Source organism: Cloeon dipterum, chromosome 3, assembly GCF_949628265.1.
Source record: "Cloeon dipterum chromosome 3, ieCloDipt1.1, whole genome shotgun sequence".
Lineage (NCBI taxonomy): Eukaryota > Metazoa > Arthropoda > Insecta > Ephemeroptera > Baetidae > Cloeon > Cloeon dipterum.
Window position 1 is genome coordinate 8,573,123 of NC_088788.1, and position 22,791 is coordinate 8,595,913.

Sequence of the window (22,791 nt, forward strand, 5' to 3'; positions counted from 1 at the left end):
ATTATTAAATCAGCTATGATGATTAGCGTGAAAAAAATCAGATTTTTAACCTGATTTTTACCCTCGGAAAATACTTTGGTGTCACACGAGACCATCAACTCAATTCAGAAATCAAGCCCTGGCGTCAGGGTAGCCCTCAAGGATCGATATTTTTAAATTCCTACGTGTATACAGCAACTTTAACGACGACTGACGGGTACTGTGTTGGTTTGATCTGTAAGTTATAAACACCGTTGGAACGCTCAAGCCGAGAGCTTTCAGAAAATGCTTAGTTTGACCCTCTGTAAGCCATCAGGAATCACCCTGACATGCCCAAAATCTCGTCCCTGAGCACCCATAAGGTGTTGCATTGGTCAAATCAGGATCGAATTATTACACATTGTCGAAAACTGGCTTCTTTACCACATTTTCCTTAGTGTGGCGCGAATCTGGCCTTGGTAATATTTTTTTGTCAAAATTCTTCTTTTATAAACCCTAACAAAATAATTTAAAAAGAATTAACTGCAAAAGGTATTTTAGAGGAATTAATTTAGATTAAAGAATGACTGGTCCAAACTAGATTTATTTTATTGGTATCCTACCAAATATGAAAAAAAGACGACACTTTTCTTTTCAAGTCAATAATGCATGCAATTAATTCAAAGAAAGATAGTACACTGAAAATATGAAAATAAGATTCGGAGACGTCAACGCTGGGAGGTTCTGGCGATTTGCTCCTTTAGCACGAGGATGCTGTTGCGCTGCTCGGGCGCCAGGTTGGCGATCTGCTCTTCGGACAACTGCAGCACCTGCATGATCAGCTGTGCCTGCGGAGGTGGAAAAACGGATGCAATTTCGGCCAAGGAGGCGGAACGAGGAGGGGCTAATACCTTTTCATTGTCCGTGGCAGTGTTCATGCCGGCAGCCGTCAGGGTCGGTGGCGCCAGCCGCGGCGGCGGCACCGCTGGACGCACGCCACCCACGGGAGCAGCAGCTGCTGCAGCCGCTGCGGCTGAAAATTTGATCAAATTGACGGTTTAAATATATGCGGATTTTTGCTTATACTTGCTGAAAAGTTAAAGAACACGATAAACATGATAAATGATGGATAGCAACTTGTCCAGATTTTCCTTTGCAATTTGACTGTTCAAATTAAATTTAAAATTCTGATAATTTAAACTAGCTACAAATAAAAAGAGCCTTTCTAATTTAATTATTCACTTAAAGTTGATAGCATAATTAATTAAAATAAAATAATAAAAAGTGGACCAGATTTAAAAATTATATCAAGCACTAATAATTAGCTTCCTTTTAAAAATTAATGTATTAAATTTTTTGTTTAAATTTTTGTCGAATGAGACAAAACGTCTTTGTCTTTACGGCGAAAGCAAGTAAAATCGTCGCCGTGATGGACAGTCATTGAAGTGTCACATAAACATCGACAGGTGTGTGTTGCGCCACACGACATCACCGCAAGCAAAGCGTTTTCAGATAGCCGTACGCAGCTTCTGCTTCCAATGCGGCGCCTCGTTATTGTCAAGCTTCATTATGAAATTGTTTTCTCGGAAAAATAAATTAATATATGTATAAAGAAAGATACGCCGCGATCTGCAAGTGAATTAATTCATCGCTCCCGGCCATTTTGACGCAAACGGAATTTTCATTCAGAAAAGAGAAAGCTCCTGTTTCCCCGAGATTGGAATTTGACGCAGGGTGCTTCTTCCACCGATAAAAAGGCAGACATTTTTTGCTTTGTGCTAATGCAAAGATTAAATTTCGTTGAAGCAAATTCCAAACTACAAAAATCATGTTGATATTTTTGGTTTATTGGTTAAAGCGGATTGATACAGGGCAACAATTGAAAATTATTGTTGCAGTTGATCGATAAACGATTTGCAAAAATAGAATTCAAATAGGGGAACAGTCCTCACCAATTTAAAAGCACGCTTCCTTTGCAGCCACTTTTCTAAAAAAATAGAAGTGCCACTTTTGGCTTCAACTGAATCCTAAAAGATGAGTTTATGCATTGGCAGCAAGGCTTTTCTAGGCTTTTTTGCAGTTGTAATTGTACTTTCTTTTGCGTTTATTTTCGGTACAACGATGTAAAACCGTTTGGTGCTGCCCGAAAATATCAAAGTATCAATCCTCTTTGAATAATTTCAAATATTATGCTTTTCAAATTGTATGAAGCAATTTTTTAAAAATATTTTAAAGTGAGCAAAAGCTTTTTATTTTTATATTAATAATTCTTCAAAAAGAAATGAATCAATTTTAAAACTTCCAACGTTTTTAAAATTACCAATAATATTTTTAATGATATTTAAAATGCTAAAAGGTACTAACCTGATCTGGGGTCTGCCCTGGGGTCAGCCCTAGGGTCAGCCCTGGGGTCGGCTCTTGGGTCGGCTGCGAAGGCGGCTCTGGGGTCGCGCATGTCGCGGTCGCGACGTGGGTCTCGCGGGAACGAGCTGAAATTGCGTGTTGCGTAAAAATTATTTCCCTGAGAAATGAGTTTTTCGGTTCGGACCAACCTGTCATCCACTGCACTCGCAATGAGAGCACTAACAGGGAAAAGGCGAGTTTTCATCTCAAATGCACTCGTTTGAATGGAGAAAAAGCGAAAATTGGGAGGTACTTACGGCTCAAACTCCTGCGAGGCGGACGGGAAGCCACGGTCGCGATCGGCGCGAGGGTCGCGCGGCGGAATCACTGGCGGCATCCGCAGGTCCAGGTCGCCCATCGATGGCGGCGGACGCGACCGTGGGTCCAAGTGACGCAAATCCAGGTCTGAAAATATATTAAAAAAAAGCGTTTCACTCAACTGAAGCGTAATTATTAGGTTTGAAAGGATTTTCGATATAGAGGCGGACAAGGAAAGTTTGTGGGGAATTTTTGAAATTGAGAGCAATCACTTACCAACGATTTAAAAGGATCGCCAGGGGAAAACGATTAAATTTGACGGCTTTAGCAAGCTAAGGATTCTAATTTCTTGAAATTAAATATTGGGATAATCGAGATAATGGTTGAAAAAATATTTTATCGCATTTCGTTTGACAGTAATGATACTTAAGTTAAAATGGCTCCTAAAGAACGCTCTATTTTTAAATTTTAGGCGGTTAATTCGCTACTACCTCATAAACAGGTTTAAAAAATTGGTCCTATTACTTGACTTTTGTCACAGTTTTGTATTAAAATTTATATTTGCTACAATGTTTTAAATCATTCAGTCTTTTAGGATATAATTGCAGCTGAAATTTTTAATTATTTTTAAAATGAGTAGGAAATAATGTTATTTATTGTTGCGCAAAGAAAAGAAAAACCGGAATTGTTGCTGACCTGCGCCTGGGACTGCGGCGGCTGCTGCTGCGGCGACGGGAGGGGGCCTCTGAGGTGGCGGAATGATTGGGGCGACTGGGGACCAGGTGTCTTGCTGCTGCTGGTAGTCGGGCCGCGCCCTGGTCGGAGGAGGCACGTACGGCGCCGGAACTGGCTTGTCCACGCTCAGTAGCGATTTGGGCGCCGGGTTCGCTTTGTGCAGCATGCCCTGAAGAATTTGAATGAAAAACCAAGACCATGGGAATTAAAACCAAGGACCGATATATATATATTTTACAGAAACTTCTGTTTGACATACAAAAATTATTTGACCATTAATATTATTTGACAAACAAACTCACAGCCGCGGTGACAGGGTCGACAATGCGCATGACGACCTGCGCCTGCAGCAGCGCATACGCAAGTTGCGGATTCTGCATGAGCATCTGCCTAGCCTCGGTAGGGTTGTTCTTTAAAAAAGATAAATTATAAAAATATAAGACAATTAAGTTTAGTAAAAAGACTAACCTGACAGCAGAGTTTCATTTGCTTCATCAGCTCAAACATCTGCTCAGGCGGCAGGGAGGCAACGGCCTTGCTGATGGCTTCAGGCGCCTTGTCCGGCTCCACGGCGTCGCCGTAAGGGTTCTCCACCACTGGCCCTTGCAACAACACTTTGAGCAGACGTTAAAAACGATATTGAAATTAATTCAATGACAGGCTCACGTTGCATCTCCATTCGCGACTTCTCCGTACAAGCGTTGTCCACTCTGAGTGTGCGGCCGCCGATCTCATAGCCGTTCAGGTTGCGCATGGCACTCAGGGCCGTCTCCTGGTCCTTATACTCGCAGAAGCCATAGCCCTTCGGCTTGCCCGTCTCCCTGTCGTACACGAGTCTACAATGCACCAATAATTAATTGGAGGTGAGTTATTATAAAGAAAAGTCCGGACTTGAAAGAGAGCACGCCGCCAACCTCGCTGAAAATGTCCTTTAGCTTCTCTTCGGTCGCCTCGTAGGGAATGTTGCCCACTGGAACAGAGAAATAAATGTCATACATATCTGAGATTTGAGACGCATTTCGGAGAAAAATACCGAAGACGGAGCGAAGAGACTTGTCCATCAAATTCGGATCTGTCATGATGCAGCTGTTTCAGGCCCAAAAATCCAAAAAACTCGGTCAGATGAACCGGCAAAGAACGAGAATCTTGGTTTTGTTTATATTATTCCAGTCGGCAAAGCAAAAGCCACTCCTCAGTAGTGCCAACAGAAATATAGTGCTACAATCTTAAATTGTGTGGCCAGCTTGTCAACTATACTTTGTTTACAAATACTTCTAAACAAGAAGGTACACACGGCGGCCATATTGTATTCTCGAAAAACAATCAGAATTAATCACTACGTATTATAAAAGATGGCACTCCGGCCGCGCCCCTTGTGTTAATCTAGCATCTTCCGACTAAAGTTTCTCACTCGTTAAGGAATACGCAACTCGCTAGGCATTCAGCTGCACTGATGCCTCCGATCAGGATACCAAGACCAGCGAGGATTTTTTATCGTCCTGTGGCGATCGATCTCAGCTGCATCCCATCGAGTGCGGTGCCGATTCCAAGAGAACGGAACCATGAGTCAGTAAGCAGCGCCGAGATGCGAGAAGATCCGTTCGAAGGGCCGGATAAGGCCCGCAAGTGGCGCAACAACCACAATGTCAGCTGCAAGGAGACTGACAACGATCTATCTCTGCTGTTCAAAAAATTCTTGTACGAGCTCGAGTCCGGACGCAGCATAATACCGGCCGCTGACCGCCTGCTGATTTTCTTGCGCGGAGCTGGCCGCCGCAAGCACCTCAAATGCGGCCTCCACCTGGTCACCCACGGTCTCGCACATGTTCCAGACGAGCAGATACCCGTCCTCTTGCTCAGGCTCATCGCCGATAAGGGCACACCCGCCCGCCTCCGATGTCCTGAGGTTTCAGTTTATTTGATTGATACGTATATTTAATTAATTATCAACCATCAATCTTTGCGCCTGATGAGTTTGAACCTTGTTAAAACTAGAAGAGAGGAATTGAGGTATTCCCTGATTGGCTGTTTCCGGTGATAGTGCTGCCACCATTGGTCGGAATTTGACTAATCAAAGGGTTATCACTGTTTTCCCTGAACGATTCAAAGATTTTTATTTTTACAATCCTGAATCAATTCAAACCTGTTTACCATGAAAATTAAAACCACCTTTCACACTGTTTCAGGACTTTGTGGTGAGTGTAATTGAGGCGATGGCCAACCAGGGCGTGAGTCTTCACTACCTGTACTACATGGGAGGCACCCTGCTGGATTCGTCAAGGAACCGCTACCTGATGTCTTCCGTGATGGCCAACGTGCGTCAGGTAGGCCGCCTGTTGCTGGAACGCGACACAACTGTCGAGCAACTGGTCAAGGCGCCGAATGGCACACAACGCTGCGCAGATGGAAGCGGCCACGCGCCGGTCAGCTTCTGCCTCTGGCATTTCCAGTTCTACACAGATCCTCCAAGGCATCTCCTCGAATGGGTATTGAATTTTTGCAACCCTATATTCACTTCCCCACCACTAGGTTAAATCTTCTCTGAGTTTACCTCCCCAAATTGACCTTAACAGTTGTTGCCCTGAGTTTGAATTTTGGCGGTAGTAGTCCTGCAGGCCTTTCTCCTCTCTAGTTCATACTGAACTCCTTCCCCTTTGTGAATCCTCTGACTAAGTTGCAATTCACACCTTCTATAATTTCGTTTTCCTTTAGGGCTTGTTCCATTGTCCTGACTCATTTTATAACTAGACAGTAGACACCTAAATTCACTTCCTTGCTAGCTTTTTCGATTATGATACCTTTTTGAGGGGAAGTGCTGCCAGGAACTTCTACTGCGCAACAGACTAATTACAAGGAACTGCTTTTAACTGCAATCATGATTTTTTCTTATTTTTATTTAACCCTGAACTCCCTCCCCTCAACCATCTTGTTGAGTTTGCTACCTTTTTGAGGGGAAGTGCTGCTTTAACGTCCCACTGCTCAACAGCAAATAATTATTTGAGGGAATTTCAACTTTTCTGCAGCACTGGTTAAATCCACCCCTCCTCTATTTTTGCAATTTAATCCTGAAATACTTCCCCTCATCTAAAACCTTGATTTTCCCTCAATTTAACGTATTTTCTGCGCAAATCATCCAATTCAGGTGGAGCTCCTTACACTTCACGGAGCGAAATTCGTACTGCAGCAGGAGAACAACATCAACCTGGACAAGTCCGTACCGCATTATTTGGTAGAGCAGCTGATAGTGCCGGAGACGCGGTGCGTGGGCACGGCGCTGAAGTTGCTGCACGTGTACCGCGAGCTGGGCGGTAAAATGTGGAGGAAGCAGTTGGTGCGACAGCAGCGGTTGGACGCCCACGATTATTTGCGCCTCGAGCGGCCCGAGATGAACAGAGAAGCCGAAGTTGTACACACCATGATGCAGGAGCCGCGCACGCTGATGAGCATGTGTCGCGGCACCATCCGCACCGCCATCGGCCGGCCCTTCTGGCGCGAGGCACCCAAACTCGGTCTGCCGGCCGTGCTTGCCCAGTACCTCACCCACTGGAACTACGACGACGAGTTCATGCGCGAGTACGGCGTCCGCATGACTGAGGTGCCTATCACCGCCGAAACAAATGAATGAACTCAAGACTGGTTGCAATCTCAGATGACGAGCGAGTGTGTGACGCTGTGATGCTGAACCACAGTTTTGTGTATTTCTTCAAATGACTTATGTTAACTCGATAATCCCTGGCCTTCGCTTTCTGTCGCTATTCTAATTAGGTATGTTTTTCTTTTGACCATTCGCACGTCAGGTCCATTTGTTCATTCCGCTCTCTTCTCTAATTACACCCTAAAATCAGGGTGGCCGCTAAAGCATAGCTACGTTAGTTCCAATTATTATCATTGTCTGGTGTGTTTTTGTGCGACAGTGAGAATGTGCGTACTCTGTATTTGTTGATGAGAGGAAATAAATTAATTAAATGAACATTGAAATGTAACCAGTGACTATTTTAGTTTCCTAATTCTGCTGACTCTGAATAACCAGATCAATAGCTGCCTGAACGTCTCCGTTTGTGATCTCCAGCATTTGTCTGTTGAGATTGTCATCCATCAGGCCAACCTCTCGCATCTGCTGCAACTGTTGCGTCCACTGCTCCACTGAAGGACCCTGAAATAATTTCATTTTATTGCTGCATTACACTTATGCTTTAAATAAAGATATTATTCTTTGCCAAAGATAACACTTTAGTTTGAGAGGAAGATAAAATCCCCAGGGTTGTGATTCAGCTGACTGAGGGAAAAAATAAACTAGAAAAGTACAGTCTACCCTAATTAAACTTGTAAAATTTATTAATTAACGGATAAAAATTCGGTTAAAATTGAATTATCGAGGAAAAATTTAAATCTAAGCTTGGAATTAAAAGAAATCAATCAAATGATATAAACTAAAAAAGTAAAACGTTGAAATTTGGCCGATTGTTTGCCCCCACCTACTTCTATACCCCTCATGCGTTTGAGTTAGCTGATAAGAGTCAAGTTAGCTCATGTGGTAGACCTCCCAGACCTAACTTCACTCCGATAAGCTGACGGCGACGAGCGATGCAAAGGGCGGCAGAATGTCCGTGGCACAAACGAAATGACGGTGAGCGTTTATAAGCGCAAAAAACGTCACCAACGCTTAAATGCTTTTTTTATCCTACTACCAAACCGTAACTTACCGGCGTGACAGCAGGGACAGCACTGGGGGCAGCTGGGCTACTGGCCAGGGAGGGAACGGATTGGAAGGCCTGCGCCAGGGCCGAGTTAAGCATCTCGGGTGTAAACAGCCTCTGTGGTGGCGTCTGTCGGGCTCTGCTCACGCCTGTTTTAATAAAAAATCGAAACAAATTCAAATCTTTAAAAGCTTGAGAATGACCTGAGATGGCTGAGGCGAGGGCGGCGGCCAGCTGGTTGCCCGTGATGGGCCGCTGTGGGGCCTGCGGCTGCTGCCTGGGCGAGTCGTCTGTCTCCATATCGTCTGAGTTGCTGGCCTCATTCTTGCTGAACTCGGTGAGGTGCGCGGCCAGATACTCGGCGGCCTCGACCAGCCGCGGGTGGCTGTGTCGCGCCTTCTTCAACACTTCCGTGTCCGCTAGGTGGGCGACCAGGTCGGGTTCTCGCAGGATCGACAAAGCGACAGGGTCGTCGTTCAAAGATGGGATCGCGGCTGTCAACCTCTCCACCAGCGACGTGTCTGACTTTCCAAGCCTCTGAAAATTTTAATTTCGATAATTCTGCAAGTAAATTCAAATATATAAATAAACTCACCACAATAGTTTGTTTAAGGGACTTCAACGAGAGAGCAATCCTGCTCGCATCCTCGTCACTCACGTGTGTTTTGTTGGCTGCGGTCTCCATCGGCTGCTTCTTGGCGAAGACGTGGATCAGATCGCCCGACCGAAATCCGTACGAGGACACTGCCTTTCCGTCCCGCATGATCAGCCCGCGGAAGATGAGGTCTGCAAAAATTTGTCTCCAGTCAGAAAAAATGGAAAAGCTGAGAACTTGCACGTACTTATTGTGTCGGCATCCATCGCTGTTTCTCTTGCCACAGCCGAGCGCAGATCTTGCACCGCGCCTGCCGAGCCGAAAAGCACCTCTCGCAGAACGCAGCTGCTGTCAAGCGGAACTCGAATCGACAAAACTGCCTTATTTTGAAAATCCATCTTGTTCTGATATTAAATTAATTAACTGCGTTCTGAACGCTGATGTGACGCAGCGTTTAATTTACTTCAAGTATATGTGTGGATGTGTATTAGAATGAGATGCAGAAGCAGAATCAGAGCAGAATACAGAAGAGAAGACCACAGAACGCAGACAAAAAGGGGGCGTGACTGAGTAAATTTGTTTATATTGATATACACTACCAACTTGAGATTTAAAATTTCCATTTTTGGACATTTTTGCTTGACTTTTGTTCATTTTTTTGTGAGAAGATGTATTTTTTAAGCCAATTCCATTTTATTTGTAAATTCATTACCTGATAGAGCACTGAAAATATGGAACAATAATATTTTTTAAATTTAAATGTATGACTACCAACGTGACCCAAGGACGGTATAACGAGGACTGGTGGACCGCCATTTTTGCAGAGGGAATAAATTTTCTCTCTCGTCTATACGGCGCGCGCTGTTAGACGAGAGGGGAAGAGTACCCCTCTGTAAATGTAAAAATGGCGGTGTCCGCCAGTCCTCGTTATACCGTCCGTTGTGTTTCTGTTTGTGTGTGCTGCAGTGTCTGTTGTCTGTGTTGCTATACTAAACCGTACTAAACGTCCGGATTTTAAATTATTCGGTTTTCATTTTTTCTCAAAATGCGACATTAGTGGTGAAAACCGACTCGTCTAAAAAGAAGATTCTCCGCATTTTATCATGGCGGAGAATAGAAAACTGTCGTCGTTGTGGGGCGCAATACCGAAGCCTTCCGGAGGATCAGAATCTGCGACAGAGAATCAGTCGCAGCAGCCGCCGCTGATGCTGTTCAAGCGCGAAAATCTGGTGTTCGACGCGCTGACAAATTTTATTCCGATGCCCGGGCCTCCGCCCAAACAGTACATAAGCTTGCATGACTGTGTTCAACGCCAAAATTGATTTTAATAAAATTTAATCTTGCAGGGAGAACGACGACTGGGCCAAGCTGGACGACAACGTTCTGCAATCACTCCAGTGCTTGCAGCTGGTGCGGCAAACGGGCCAGGAGGCCGAGCTGTCCGAGGCCCTAGTCCAGCTGCAGCGCGAAGATGAAAAAATTATTCCGTGCAAGCGCAGGCGGCGTAGTCCCAGTGACGGGGCTAAATCGATAATGTTAGTTTTCTAAAATTGATTGTAGTCTAATTTTATTAATTTCTGGCCAAATCCAGCGTAAACGTTGAAGGCATTGACGCCCAAGTGTGTCGGGATGTGACCAAGCGTGCTGTGACCGCCCTATTGGCGCACACTGGATGTCATTGTGAGTTTTGGGTTTGATTCATATTTTTTTTGTTATTAAATTTCGTGTCTGCAGCCGCCAAGAATTCCGTTTTAGAGACGCTGACGGACGTGACGAAAAATTTTATTTACAAAATTGGCTTGCAACTGAGTCACAGAAGGGCAAACCAATCGGTAATTTTTATAATAATTTTCTCGAAGTGAGTTTTGATTTTAAATAACAGCCAGAGTCAGCTTTGATGGAAAGTGGAATCGGCACTCTGGACGAAATAGCCAGTTATTACGAGGAGCGAGTACTCGCCCACAGGGCAAACATGGAGGCCGCCGTGCAGAAACTACGCGAGAGTCCACTTTCGGAACCCATGCCGTGAGTTTTTTTAATTTGTATTTTTTTAATCCCGTTTAACAATCTTTCAAACTGTCCAGTCCAAGCCAAGAGGAAGAGACTGCAGTGGAGATCCACTTCCCGGCAGGCAGCGAAGAGATGGAGACATCGCTGAGTACAGGCCTGCAAATGCTCATCACCATGGAGAGTGGCATTGAGTGATTGTACCTCCTGTTCTAGCCAGAATTTTTTTAAACTTTCGTTGAACACAATACCAGTTTTTAATATTTAGCAGCTTTGCTGCACAGACTTTTATTGGATTATACTGGGTAGACAATCATTATTCATTAATTTCAAATTTACAATTATTACTTCTTGTATATCAATCAGTGTACACACCAAAAGTATAATAAAAAGTAGTCACAGTGAATTAAATGACTTGCACACGATTATTTGTACAGCAGAGAGAGAGAGAGGCGTTTCAAGAGTTGCCGCCAGGAGACTCTTGTTGCAGCTTTTTTACTGACATTTCATACAGCTTACTAGGGTCGCAGAAACCTTGCTTTGTTTTACCAAATGAATTCGGGCCGGACGACGTCGGCGTGTCCCTGCAAACCACATCAATTTATTAATAATGAAGAATTAAAATAAAAAAGCCCAACCTGCCGATGTTCTTCATGCGCATCCGGGCCTCTGGCGGCATTTCCTCAGGCTCGGAATCACTGTCCTCGTTAAATACTGACGCCACTAGGCTGGCCTTGGGCTTCGGGGTCGCAGGGGCGGCCTTGCTCGCCTGAAATAAAACGAATTTCAACTCAAATGAAATTGAAATTTATTATAACAGCTCACTTGAGGTCCGGCCTGCTGCAGCTTCATCTGGATGCCGGCTTGCGACTTAGTCTTATTGCCGACCATAATGCTGGGCCTGGCCCTGGGCCCCTCGCCCTCCGCAGCCCCCTTTCGCTCCTCGCTCAGGGGGGAGCGCGACCTGCTGCGGCTCCGCGGCGCCGTCGATCCTGCTGGGTTAACACTGGAGGATTCAGACAACCGTCTTTCAACGTCAGCCACACGAAACCATCAATCGGCCTCAATTTCAAATTAATTACTAATTAATGACATGTTTGCCGCATTGACGTTACAAATATAGATACATACACTGAAGACGCTGCTGGAGACCCAGCAGGAGCAGAATGCAAAAAACGAACCTGAGAACTTTGACCTGTGCCTGTTGTAGTCTCGACCGGACATCGCTCTGTCTGAACTGTCTGAAGATTCTTACTGAAAAGTCCGAAATTCGCAGAGCATCGCTTTAATTCATTCAAGTGGGGTTCAAAACAATAAAAATTTCCGTGGTCTCCAAAGCACCGGCTGAAGGCTAAAATCTAGAAACAGTGTTTGCCATCTTGAAGAATTTTTTAAAAATTAAATCGATTTTATCAGTTAAATCGACCTACAAATTATTTCTCAGCATTAATATAATTTCTTCATGTTAGATTAATCTCGTTTCAGCAAAATTTTCACCGAAAAGGCCAATAAAAATTTTAATTCTTTCGTCAAACCTCCTCTGTTAGGTTTGTCAGAATGAGAATCCAGCTGGAAATTGTAAACACACGGGGTTACATCAGAAACAATCAGAAACATGCCGTTTTTTATTAGACAGCCTCTATATTCCCAAATTTTAATTAAATCTTATTGAAATTGTATTAACACGAATTTAATTTGAATTATGAGCATTTCTATGAGAGTATTGCGGTGCATGCCGTCGTTTGTTTTGCGGCGGAATGCGTGCCGGCGGAGTCTGAGCTCATCCACGAGCCTCTGGCACAAGGTGGACATCAAGAATGGGCCGGGACTACAGCACTTCATCGCCAACAGCGTGTCCCCGTCGACCCAACAGGAGATCGACACTTCAGTGGTGGACATTCCCTACATCGACAATGTAAGCGGCGACGGACAAAAAGGTATTTTTATTCGAATTTCAATGAAAATGTTTGATACATAATTTTTAATCGCAGTGTACTTCGATGTGTACGGGTGCCAGATGAACGTGAACGACACAGAGGTGGTGTGGTCGATCCTGCAGGCCAAGGGCTACGAGAAGACGGACGAGTTGCTGCTGGCCGACGTCATCCTAGTGGTGACGTGCGCCATCAGGGAGGGCGCCGAGACTAAGGTGTGGAACCAGCTGCGAAACTACCGCGGCCTCAAGAAGAAGCGGAACAGGGACAGACCGCCCTTGCGCATTGGTGTCCTTGGTTAGTTAAGCAACAAATATTTTGATTGACCTGGTGAGATTTGATTGGAAATTAGGCTGCATGGCCGAGCGGCTGAAGGAGCAGCTGATTGAAAAGGAGCGCTCCGTGGACATCGTAGCCGGACCTGACAGCTACCGCGACCTGCCGCGCCTGCTGGCCCTCAGCAGGGATAGACACACCGCTGTCAACGTCATGTTGTCGCACGATGAGACCTACGCTGACGTCATGCCCGTTCGGCTCGACCAGAACTCGAAAACTGCCTATGTGTGAGTGAAAACTGGGGAAGAAAAAATTGTATATAAATTATTTGATTGCCAAAAAACGTGTTCATGAAAATTGCCTTGAACTTTTATAGTTATTTCTGTAGTTTTTCTTGTATTTTACACCGCGGTTGTTTTATAAATATATTTTGTTAATTTTCAGCTCAATAATGCGTGGCTGTGACAATATGTGTACTTATTGCATCGTTCCATTCACGCGGGGAAGGGAACGGTCGAGGCCCATCTCGTCCATCGTCGACGAGATCCGCTATTTGTCCCAGCAGGGCATCAAAGAGGTCACGCTTCTAGGTAGATGCAAATTCTCCAAGAAATCAAGATTTTTTTCAATTAAAAATGTTTCAATAAATTTCAGGCCAGAACGTGAACAGCTATCGCGATTTATCTGAGCAGCAGCACTTTGTGGCGGCTGACACGAACATGGCCAAAGGCTTCAAGACTGTGTACAAACCAAAGAAGGGTGGCCGAAGGTTCGCAGACCTGCTCGACAGGGTCGCCTCCATTGACCCCGAAATGCGGATTCGCTTCACCTCGCCACACCCCAAAGACTTTCCAGATGAGGTATTTTTGATATCTAATATTTGTAATTTTAATTTTAAAAAATCTGAAATAGTATTAAAATTAAAGAATTCATACTGCAGCATTTTTTCTTTTCAAAAGCCTATTTCGACTTCTAAAACCGCTGCTTTGAGAGGATTTTTGTTAAAATTTTGCTTCAGGTGTTGGAGGTGATCAGGGAGCGGACGAACGTGTGCAAGCACCTGCACCTGCCGGCGCAGAGCGGCTGCAGCAGCGTCCTTGAGCGGATGCGGCGTGGCTACACGCGCGAAGCGTACATCGATCTGGTCCAGCACATCAGGGAAATGGTTCCAAAGGTCAGCATTAAGATCTCTACCCTTAGTTCTTATTATTTTTTCCAAACTTGCTGATGGAAAACGCAAAAACAGTGCTAAGAAAAAAAATAAAAAAATAAAATTTCCTTGTGTTTGTTTAATGTGGGAAATCGGCAAGAGAAATGGTTTCCTCAGGTTTATTTTCATCAAATTGAACTCAAACAAGGCCTGTAGCGGACTGCAGAAACGTAGCTTGAGGAAGGAACAAAAAATAAATGGATGCAAAATTTTAAAAGTGAAAAATTTCTTTAGAGCTTAAACTGTTTGAGGATATTTTGACGTAATTTCATTCAAGCTTTCCTTTTCTGTGGTAAAATCGCCGCGTTCCAGCCTCAGCGACCCAAAAATGACGATTTTTTGTATTATCATTTCTATTTTGCAGGTGTCGTTTTGTTCCGACTTTATCTGCGGCTTCTGTGGAGAGAGCGAGGAAGATTTCGAGGAGACAATTACGCTGATGCGCAACGTAGTGTACAACTGGATGTTCATCTTTATGTACAGCCTGCGCGAGAAGACGACCGCCCACCGGCGCCTGCAGGACGACGTACCAGAAGAGGAAAAGAGGCGTCGCATTGAGATCATGCACCAGACTATGCGCATGATCACGGAGCAGACCAACAAGGCGCAACTCGGAACTAGACAGCTCATCCTTGTCGAAGGGGTTGGTTATTCATTATAATAATATTATTTTAAAATTAATTTCGGGATTTTGGCAGGCGAGCAAGAGGTCGCGCCAGGTGCTGGCGGGCAGGAACGAGGCCAACATTAAAGTCAACTTTCCTGCCGGCTTGCTGCCGATGTCGCCAGACTCTCAGGAGAGAAGACCTGTCGAGCCAGGGGACTATGTTGTTATTGAGGTCAATTTTCTGTCTCTTCTCTTTTGGTTTTTATTTTAATTGAATGCATTTTTTTCTTTTTACAGGTGACGAATGCGAATTCGCAGTGCCTGCAAGGAGTAGGTGTGCACCACAGCAGCGTGCGGGAGTACGGCAGCTCGCCTGTGGGCCCCAGCTCCGAGGAATTAGAACGATTGCGTGAAGTATTGGCAGTGTCATGAACGGAAATAAGATCTCGTCTATATTCGCATTAAATAAAAATTGTTTATATAAATTTAATCTCTGGTTAAATAATTACAAAATTCACACGCGCACAAATTGTACAGAAATTGTTCGATTGTTCGTTCGTTTGTTGAGTATTTTTGGTCACAAGTCGTGGAATATTCAGACGAGACTGGCCGCTGAGCGCCGCACTACCGGTTTCTGCAGCTGCGCCTCCTGTCGACCAATCAGCGCCGCCACCCTCGACGTGTAAAAGCCGCCCAGCTGACTCGCACCACCACCGTTGACCACTTGGCCTGAAAATTAAATAAAAAATTAAAACTGGATAATGGTCATGATTTAATTAATTGGGAAGTTTTTCTGATGTGGCCCAATTAACAAATTATTTAAATTTAAAGCGTAGTGAATGGCAGGAAAATTATTGAACTCAATATTCCCGCACAGACCTATAGCCGTTTAAAGAAATTTCACAAAAACCGCATTCAAATAAAATTCTCAAGCCTAATGTTCATGATAATCAAAACGTCAGTTCTGTACCTGTACCGTCCACGATGTCCGGCGAGGGTCCTTTGGACAGTTTGCTGCTGTATCCAGACTCGTTTGGCGTCTCGCCGGTTGTATCGGTGGCCGGGGAGGCGCCGTTGCTGTGGTAAACGCCGGTGCGGCAGCGCATTCCGAGCGACGCGAGCCGCGCGTCCAGCATCTCGGCGCGTTCGTCCCAGTCGCGCCACTCGTGCGGCTCCTTGAACGCCACGTTCTCGTAGTCGTGGCCTTTCTTGCCTTCGGGCCCCATGCCCAGTCCTGCCGCCGTCTCCACCAATTCCTCGCTTGACTCGGAGCTCGCCCCGTCATCGTCTGCTTCTTCCTCCGCCACCGGCCGGAACTCCTAAAAAAAGCAAAACAGTTAAACTGCTGGTAAAAAATATGTCAAACCCACATTGAGCCCCCGTTCATTGAGTGGAGGTCTAGGATGAAACAAAACGCGGTAAAATGTAATTGGTTAAAGGGGAAATTTTACATCTCAAAGACATAAAGATGCTTCTTGGTTGCTTCCCATTCCCAACCATGCCTCCAACCCAAGGAGGGGGCGCAGTGTGTTGAAGTTCAAATTTATAAATTTTTTAGACCTACCGACTGGGGCGGCCACCTGAGGTCCTGGTGTGAACCATTAAGGTTGAGCTGGGGCCTCTGTTGCTGGTGATCGAGCAGGTCTTCGAGGCTCCTCGTGCGCGACATGTTGCGCTCAAGTCGCGGCCGGTTGGACGGGATGCGCTCGGAGGCTCTGGTGGCGCCACCGCGCACCAGCTCGCCGTGCAGCCAATGCTTGAGGTGGACGTGGCGTTCGTGGCACTCGAGCCGCTCGGCCGCCACGCACCTCGACAGTTCCTCCATCTTTCCATGCGTCTTCCGCTCCAGGCTGCTCACCTTCGCGTCCAGACGCGCATGCGCAGCGTCGATGTGCTCCTTCAGCTCCTGAAATTCGTTAATTTTAGTAAATTTCCTGGGGAATATGTTATTGATGGGGGTTGTGTCTCACCTGCTTATCTTTGTCCAGCCGCGCCTCCATGTTTTTGAAGAAGGGTGCGCAGTAACACGTGTACCCCACACCGATCGGACCCTGAAATAATAATAATTTTTGTCAGTTTTACAATAAAATATATTTTAAGGTTTTTTAAATGTTTTCCCACCTTGCAAATATTGCCGGCCAGGTCGAGGAAGTACTGCTCGCCCCTTTTGAGCGGCTCCTCAGGCAGGGAGTCGAGGTTGGGCTGCGGAAAAGACGTCGAGTCAGGGTAGTAGTGGCAGCCATAGGGTGACCACTTTTTCGGGCTCTTCAGCTTGTCGAAGGTCACCTTGCTGCTCTTCGCCTGAATCAAATTAATTTATTTTAGTGTTTGTAACACATAAACACATGCCTGAAAATTTCAGGACGGTGAAACTTTTTTGAGAAGGAAAGAGTTTTTGTAGAGTGAGCAAATTCAAAATTGCACAATCGATCGGTTCATTTTTACCCTCGGAACATGTTGGGAGTCACTCCTGAGGTCAGAAAATACCTCAGATCAGGTAAGAAAACGAGCCCCAAGGGCATCCAACGAGTCAACTAGCATATCTCTCAATGAAAGTCTATTTTTTAATATTTTTATTTTAAAATTGACCTCTCTACCTTCTTTCTTTCCTTGTGTCTGGAGCTGGAGTCCTTGCTGCTGTTGCCGCTGCCGGCCTTTTCGCGCTTTTTGCCAGTCTCACTCCTGCGCTCAGGCTTTTTGCGGCTGCTGCTTCTGATTTTATCTGCCGGCGCCGAGCTCGATCCCAGCACCGCCGCAGGACTGTTCAGAATCTGCAGGATCTCGTTCAGGTCCTTGCGCGTCGCAATGTCCCGCGCCGTTTCTCCTTGCTAAACAACAAAGGTCCATGAAATTAAATTAAATATACAAGCGTTCCTTTCATGGGCATGCCAAGTCGTAAAATTAAAGTCAACTACACTCATTTTTGTTTGTACGGCAATATAAATCATGTATGTGTACCTTATTTTTGAGACTCTTGTCGCAGCCGGCCTCGAGCAGGATCCTGGTCAGCTTCCTGCGCCCCATGGCGGCCGCGATGTGCAGCGCCGTGTCGCCATTCTGCAATAAGACCGATTCGCTCTCGTGAGACGCTGGACCGAACAATCGAAAAATAAAACGCACCTTGTTCTGGTCGGACACTCGGCTCTTTGCGCTGATCAGGATGCGCGTCACCCCGGCATGCCCGTAACGAGCACTCGTGTGCAGTGGACTGTCTCCATACTGAAAACAATTAAATTTCTCGTTTAACAATCACATCTTCCTAGTGTTAGTGGATTTGTACTGAAATTTTTTAAAAGATCATTCCTATATATATTAATTATAATACTTTTTAATTATTGAAAAAAGCTAAAAACAATTTCAGGTTGCCGCTTAAGTTTCTGAGAAAATTTGTTTTCACGCTAGTCAAGAGGTGAGCACTATAACTCCTGGTTATTCGCACACTTTTGGATAGAACAAGACGAAAGCAATCGATTTCAAGAGAAATAATCATTTACAAAAATCCCCTTTTAATTAATTATTGGAAACTTTGGCGAAATATAGAATTCCACAATTTTCCCAGTTTTTATTTGACTGCCGCACGTTGTAAATATGATTTTTTTATGAAATTTACAAAAAAAAATAATGTTCATTATTGCTCTGTATAGGTAAATTACAGTTTCAAATTAGTGAAATAATTTTCTTCATTCAAATTTCTCAGCAGGATTGCTCAAAATCCGTGACTGACACGATTGGCTCACCGGATTTTCGAAATCCTTGTATCCGGTGACATTATTACCATGTTGATTTTGTATTCATGCGCAAACTTTAATTACATCGGCATCGCCACTCCGAGAAAATAATCAGCTCTTGAATTTAAAAGTCTTGAAGCTTAACTTATTTAGATTCGATAATATATTTTGTTTGCTGACACATGCAAACAGTTGAAAAAATGTAAATAATTAATAAATTTTTATGTGTAAATTGTATATTTTTACATAATGCTTTTGTTTACTCAATGATTAAAATATCCTAAACTGCTAATAAGATTAAATAATATGGTACAATTACAAAAATAATTATTCATATTTCTATTTCACCAGCGGAAAATACAAGTTATTTGAATTTACAACCCACCTTAAATTCATCCCGTTTCCTATGAAGAAAATTATAAATAAAAAATTGACATTAAAGTAAATTTAAAAATAAACTAATTTCTTCTAAAAAAACATGAACGTACTTGACAATTTGTGAGAATAAACAAAAAAATAATAATAAATAAATTGAATTAAATTACTAATTTAATGAAAATTCAAAAACATTTTTAATTTGAAGTTTTTTAAGATGAGTTATTGCTTTACTGCGTGAATTATAATTTAAGTACATTATTTACACGAAAGCATTTTTTCAGTCTCGGAAAAGTGAGGTGAGCGAGCTTTCTCCAACCGAAAATGAAACGAGAGAAGGTTTCACTTGCTCTGCCGCTCTCTCATTGAGCAATTTTCGAGTTTAAAAGTGCGAAATGCTCACGACCAACGCAATTATTGGCAGTTTCCATTGTAAAGTAGCAAAGCAAGCGTGACTGCGGCAAAACCTTTATTGCATCGACACTACGAGAAAATAATCAGCTCTCTGAATTTAAAAATCTCGATGCTTACTTTAAATGAAGAAGTCTGGCTCGATTTTTTCACATGCAAACAGTTGGAAATCGTGAAGAAACTATTTTTACTGTAAATTGTATCTGTTTTTCGGTGCTATAGTTCCCTCTATTTTTAATAATTAAATAAATAAACGGTTTTTTAATTGTTAAAATGATTATGTATTTCTCACGTAGAATAAAATTAATTTTAGATATTTATTCCAAAGAATCTAGTCATTTTTTCAATTTTCATCTGTTCATTTCCTATGGATTTTTACTTATATATTCAAAATAGGGGTAAAGAAACGTAATGAAATTAAAAAAAACTTTTTTTACAGTGACATGCAAGTAGGGAAACCCCTCTTAAATTTATCCCCTATTTTTTATGAACAAAACGATAAATTCGAAAATTGTCTCACGTTGTTCTGAACGTCTGGGCTGCAGTTGGCAAGGAGGAGTTCGCGGCAGCTCTGGTTGTGTCCATTCTGGCAGCTGAGGTGCAGAGGCGCGAAGCCCCCGCGGTTCTTCCTCGACAGGTCGGCGCCCTTGGCCTTCGACAGGGCGGTCACGCACCGCGAGAAGCCCTTCCAACTCGCCTCGTGCAACGCCGTGTTCCCATGCTGAAACACAAATTCAATGAACAATCGTTAAATTGTGCGTATAACATTTTCAGGAGGAGCCCAAACGAGACCAGAGGCGCAATATAAATTGAAAAATGGCGTTTTAATTAGGCTTAGAGGGCGGAAATCGTACAAGTCAATTTAAGGACACAAATTAATCCGTTTGGCGTGCGAGTGCAAAATAAGAATTGCTTTTGTAGAGGCAATTACGATAATGATCTGCGCGCCGCGCGTCCATTTAATTTAATCTGGAGCTGCGGCATCGGTGCGAGCGGATTATTATTTATGTTTTCGCCTTGCCCGCCGCTCGACACCCCGATTTTGATCGCCGCCATTTACGCATGTCATGAATACAAAATCAACAAGCGAATTTCACGCCTCAAAATTTCCTCGTCGGCCCGGCCGGCGGTGATTTATTTTTTTTGGCTGATCGACGCAAGGATTTCGAAAATCCGGTGAGCCAATCGTGTCGGTCACGGATTTTGAAAGGCTGAAGAAAATTGTTTAACTAATTCGAAACTGGAATTTATATTTAATTTTCAATGAAGGCACAAATTAATTAATTTATTACCGGCGATTTAGCGGCAACATTTTGAGAGGAATCGACTTGAGCTGCAATTTTCCCAGCAAGGAGCAATTAATATTGGCGGCTGGAAACGATCAGCGTGCAGCGGTCGGAACAGGATTTCCAACTTTGACCCGGCGAAAGAAGGAAAAAAAGAGGAAATTGACGCGTCGTGATTGAAGCAAAAGCCCGGCTGCCGACGTGAGCTGCAGGTTTTATCTGCTGCTCTTTTAGCTTTTGTTTTTCGACACTTGCTCGCTGACTGACTGAGAGAGAAAGAGATAGATGCTGCATGGGAGTGTCCGAGTCTGATTTTTACGCCAACAAAAGATGCGAGGCCTCAACACCTCTCGTCTCGCCTTTATTGTCTCGCATTTTTACGGCGCATCCACCCACCCAACTGCGGCGTCGTCCAAATTCCTCTTTAAGTGCCGTCAAGAGGCTTTTCGAGTCGTGAAATAAAATTTATCGATCAATTTGCCAATAAGCTTGTTTTGTTTGAATTTTATCTTGGTAAAAATGCAAAATAAAGGCACCATAACATCCAAAGTGATGGTTTTTGTCATTCAATTTTATATTCTTGGAGGCAAAGAGAGGTGAAGTTTTATTAATAAATAATCTTAAAAGAGAAATTTTAAATTTTTTCGAGGAAGTTCAAATAAAAGGTTATCCAGTTTTGAAACCAGTTGGTTTACAGGCGATATTTTGTTTTTTAAATATGTGGGGAACTGGATTTAAGAAAAAAATAACTAACCCCTGAAAATAACATGTCCCAAGGGCTGCTATTTTTGTCCAGCGCTTGACGCAATTCCAAAAATTCCAATGACACCCCATTTTCAGAAAGCTAAACTATTTTTTCCAACATCTAAGTCCTTTAAAGTGGAATGATACTGGGCAACAATTGAAAATTATTTAAATTGTTGGATGCCTTAAACAATTGACCGATAAACAATTTGTTCAAAAATTTGCAATAGTAAAAAAATGACCTTCCTACAATAAAAATTCAAATTTTGCCAATTTTCTCCAAAATGTACAGAGCTCGAACATATTTTCTTGGCATATTCCGATTCCTCTCGTCGAGATCTGTCCAATTGTGTATGCCACTTATTGGGGAAACTCTTGGTTTTGAAATTAAATCGGATTTCAAGTAAGGAGACAGCCATTGCCATTTGAAAATCACGGTAACTTTCCAGCCAATTTTCTCAAAAAATTACAGCGCTCCTTAGGTCAATTTAGGCTTTAACGGCTTTAACTGAATCCTAAGCGATGAGTTTATGCATTGGCAACAAGCATTTTCCAGGCTTTTCCAGTATCATTCCTCTTTAAGACCTGCATTGTTACAAAAAAAACCCACTGATAATTGATTAATCCAATTATTATTCATGATATTCTGTTGCATATAAATTGTCAATTTGAAATAAAAAGTGTCCGAGTGTAAAGCGGCCGCGGCGAGGAAGAAAGCACCAGGTTGACCACCCACTCGCGGGCAGAAAAAGCGATCGAGCGCGCCGGGCAACAATAAATTTGGAGGCGCAGTATTCATCATGCCGGTTGTAATTATTGGCTATCGCAGGCTCGAACCTGTCCTCATAAATTCCGGCTTGACTCGCTCGTTCTTTTATTTCAAAAGCAATTATTGCTGCACCTCCGAAAATAGATTTCCTTGTAGGACAAGAGCAGGCAAACCATTTTATTTCTTTTCCGGAACAAATAAAAAACGAACGCGCTTTTCGCGCTCGCCCGGGGCCGATTTTATTGTTGCAGCGACGGTGTTAAAAAGTGTGATTTGTTTTGAACCTATTCGACGGGGAAAACAAAACGTACGCCGTAAAGTGAAAAAAAACAACAGTGGGCTGATAAGAATCTATTGTTATAGTTTCGCACGAACCGCGCGTCCGTAATTTATTCCGCGTAGAGTGACTGCCCGGAATCCGCATTTTTTCTCCACTCTCGGAGCACGATCGCGAGGCGATGTTGCCGCCGTACGATACGGGTATGCAGATAAGTCCGCAGACAACTTCAAAAGCTTCGATAAACAACAAGGAACAACAATTGCAAAGCTCTTGCTTCTTGTAAGCAGGAATATTCGATTTTCGAAGGGGAAAATATGTAAATTTAGGGCTTATAAAGAATTAAATTCGAGGTATTTTGCGGCGCAGGGATTGTCTTCTTTGTTGTCAGTCAAGATTTACAAGCTTTGTCTGTCCATTTTTTCGACGGCAAGTTTAAAAATTAGGAATAAAATTGTTAAAATAGTGAAGAATGTTATGTAATTAAAAAAATAAAACGGTTAATTGTTTTAGTGACATTT

At 43.5% G+C, this 22,791-nt stretch overlaps 7 protein-coding genes across 9 annotated transcripts in view; 3 read left to right on the forward strand and 4 right to left on the reverse strand.

Annotated features, from left to right (window-relative positions):
• Window positions 1-542: 542 nt before the first annotated feature.
• CstF64 (cleavage stimulation factor subunit 2 CstF64) lies at window positions 543-4,546 on the reverse strand. 2 transcript variants are annotated; one of them, XM_065483524.1, is made up of 11 exons: window positions 4,388-4,546; window positions 4,246-4,324; window positions 4,021-4,190; window positions 3,823-3,968; window positions 3,657-3,764; window positions 3,316-3,523; window positions 2,619-2,766; window positions 2,511-2,540; window positions 2,323-2,447; window positions 870-991; window positions 543-806 (listed from the first exon to the last, which is right to left on the reverse strand). In XM_065483524.1, the coding sequence occupies exons 1-11, from the start codon at window positions 4,431-4,433 to the stop codon at window positions 687-689; spliced, it is 1,302 nt and encodes a 433-aa protein (XP_065339596.1). In that variant the 5' UTR covers window positions 4,434-4,546; the 3' UTR covers window positions 543-686. The 2 variants fall into 2 exon arrangements, with proteins under 2 accessions (XP_065339596.1, XP_065339597.1); XM_065483525.1 differs by lacking the exon at window positions 2,511-2,540.
• A 195-nt stretch (window positions 4,547-4,741) lies between these two features.
• LOC135939247 (uncharacterized) lies at window positions 4,742-7,337 on the forward strand. The gene is made up of 3 exons (XM_065483526.1): window positions 4,742-5,260; window positions 5,541-5,840; window positions 6,497-7,337. The coding sequence occupies exons 1-3, from the start codon at window positions 4,808-4,810 to the stop codon at window positions 6,977-6,979; spliced, it is 1,236 nt and encodes a 411-aa protein (XP_065339598.1). The 5' UTR covers window positions 4,742-4,807; the 3' UTR covers window positions 6,980-7,337.
• Window positions 7,321-9,135, reverse strand: LOC135939248 (ubiquitin-like protein 7). Its single transcript, XM_065483527.1, has 5 exons — window positions 8,894-9,135; window positions 8,647-8,837; window positions 8,255-8,588; window positions 8,058-8,200; window positions 7,321-7,507 (listed from the first exon to the last, which is right to left on the reverse strand). The coding sequence occupies exons 1-5, from the start codon at window positions 9,042-9,044 to the stop codon at window positions 7,358-7,360; spliced, it is 969 nt and encodes a 322-aa protein (XP_065339599.1). The 5' UTR covers window positions 9,045-9,135; the 3' UTR covers window positions 7,321-7,357.
• A 468-nt stretch (window positions 9,136-9,603) lies between these two features.
• On the forward strand, window positions 9,604-11,064 carry LOC135939090 (uncharacterized). Its single transcript, XM_065483270.1, has 6 exons — window positions 9,604-9,928; window positions 9,993-10,181; window positions 10,238-10,326; window positions 10,381-10,478; window positions 10,529-10,671; window positions 10,731-11,064. Exons 1-6 carry the CDS (start codon window positions 9,750-9,752, stop codon window positions 10,849-10,851), a joined length of 819 nt encoding a protein of 272 aa, XP_065339342.1. The 5' UTR covers window positions 9,604-9,749; the 3' UTR covers window positions 10,852-11,064.
• LOC135939091 (PEST proteolytic signal-containing nuclear protein-like) lies at window positions 10,908-12,011 on the reverse strand. 2 transcript variants are annotated; one of them, XM_065483272.1, is made up of 4 exons: window positions 11,835-12,011; window positions 11,479-11,645; window positions 11,292-11,422; window positions 10,908-11,237 (listed from the first exon to the last, which is right to left on the reverse strand). In XM_065483272.1, exons 1-4 carry the CDS (start codon window positions 11,875-11,877, stop codon window positions 11,111-11,113), a joined length of 468 nt encoding a protein of 155 aa, XP_065339344.1. In that variant the 5' UTR covers window positions 11,878-12,011; the 3' UTR covers window positions 10,908-11,110. The 2 variants fall into 2 exon arrangements, with proteins under 2 accessions (XP_065339344.1, XP_065339343.1); XM_065483271.1 differs by having other exon boundaries at window positions 11,479-11,648.
• A 226-nt stretch (window positions 12,012-12,237) lies between these two features.
• LOC135939089 (CDK5RAP1-like protein) lies at window positions 12,238-15,170 on the forward strand. The gene is made up of 9 exons (XM_065483269.1): window positions 12,238-12,590; window positions 12,645-12,884; window positions 12,940-13,150; window positions 13,308-13,453; window positions 13,518-13,723; window positions 13,882-14,037; window positions 14,438-14,716; window positions 14,772-14,912; window positions 14,978-15,170. Exons 1-9 carry the CDS (start codon window positions 12,356-12,358, stop codon window positions 15,110-15,112), a joined length of 1,749 nt encoding a protein of 582 aa, XP_065339341.1. The 5' UTR covers window positions 12,238-12,355; the 3' UTR covers window positions 15,113-15,170.
• Window positions 15,136-22,791, reverse strand: part of dgo (diego) — a 52,522-nt gene continuing 44,866 nt past the window's right edge. Inside the window, exons 5-13 of the mRNA XM_065483268.1 lie at window positions 19,715-19,915; window positions 17,801-17,899; window positions 17,639-17,737; window positions 17,278-17,508; window positions 16,802-16,981; window positions 16,651-16,731; window positions 16,245-16,586; window positions 15,651-15,999; window positions 15,136-15,409 (exon numbers count right to left, since the gene is read on the reverse strand). Coding sequence (XP_065339340.1) covers window positions 15,276-15,409; window positions 15,651-15,999; window positions 16,245-16,586; window positions 16,651-16,731; window positions 16,802-16,981; window positions 17,278-17,508; window positions 17,639-17,737; window positions 17,801-17,899; window positions 19,715-19,915 — 1,716 coding nt within the window. The 3' untranslated portion in view covers window positions 15,136-15,275. The remainder of the gene's footprint in view (window positions 15,410-15,650; window positions 16,000-16,244; window positions 16,587-16,650; window positions 16,732-16,801; window positions 16,982-17,277; window positions 17,509-17,638; window positions 17,738-17,800; window positions 17,900-19,714; window positions 19,916-22,791) is intronic.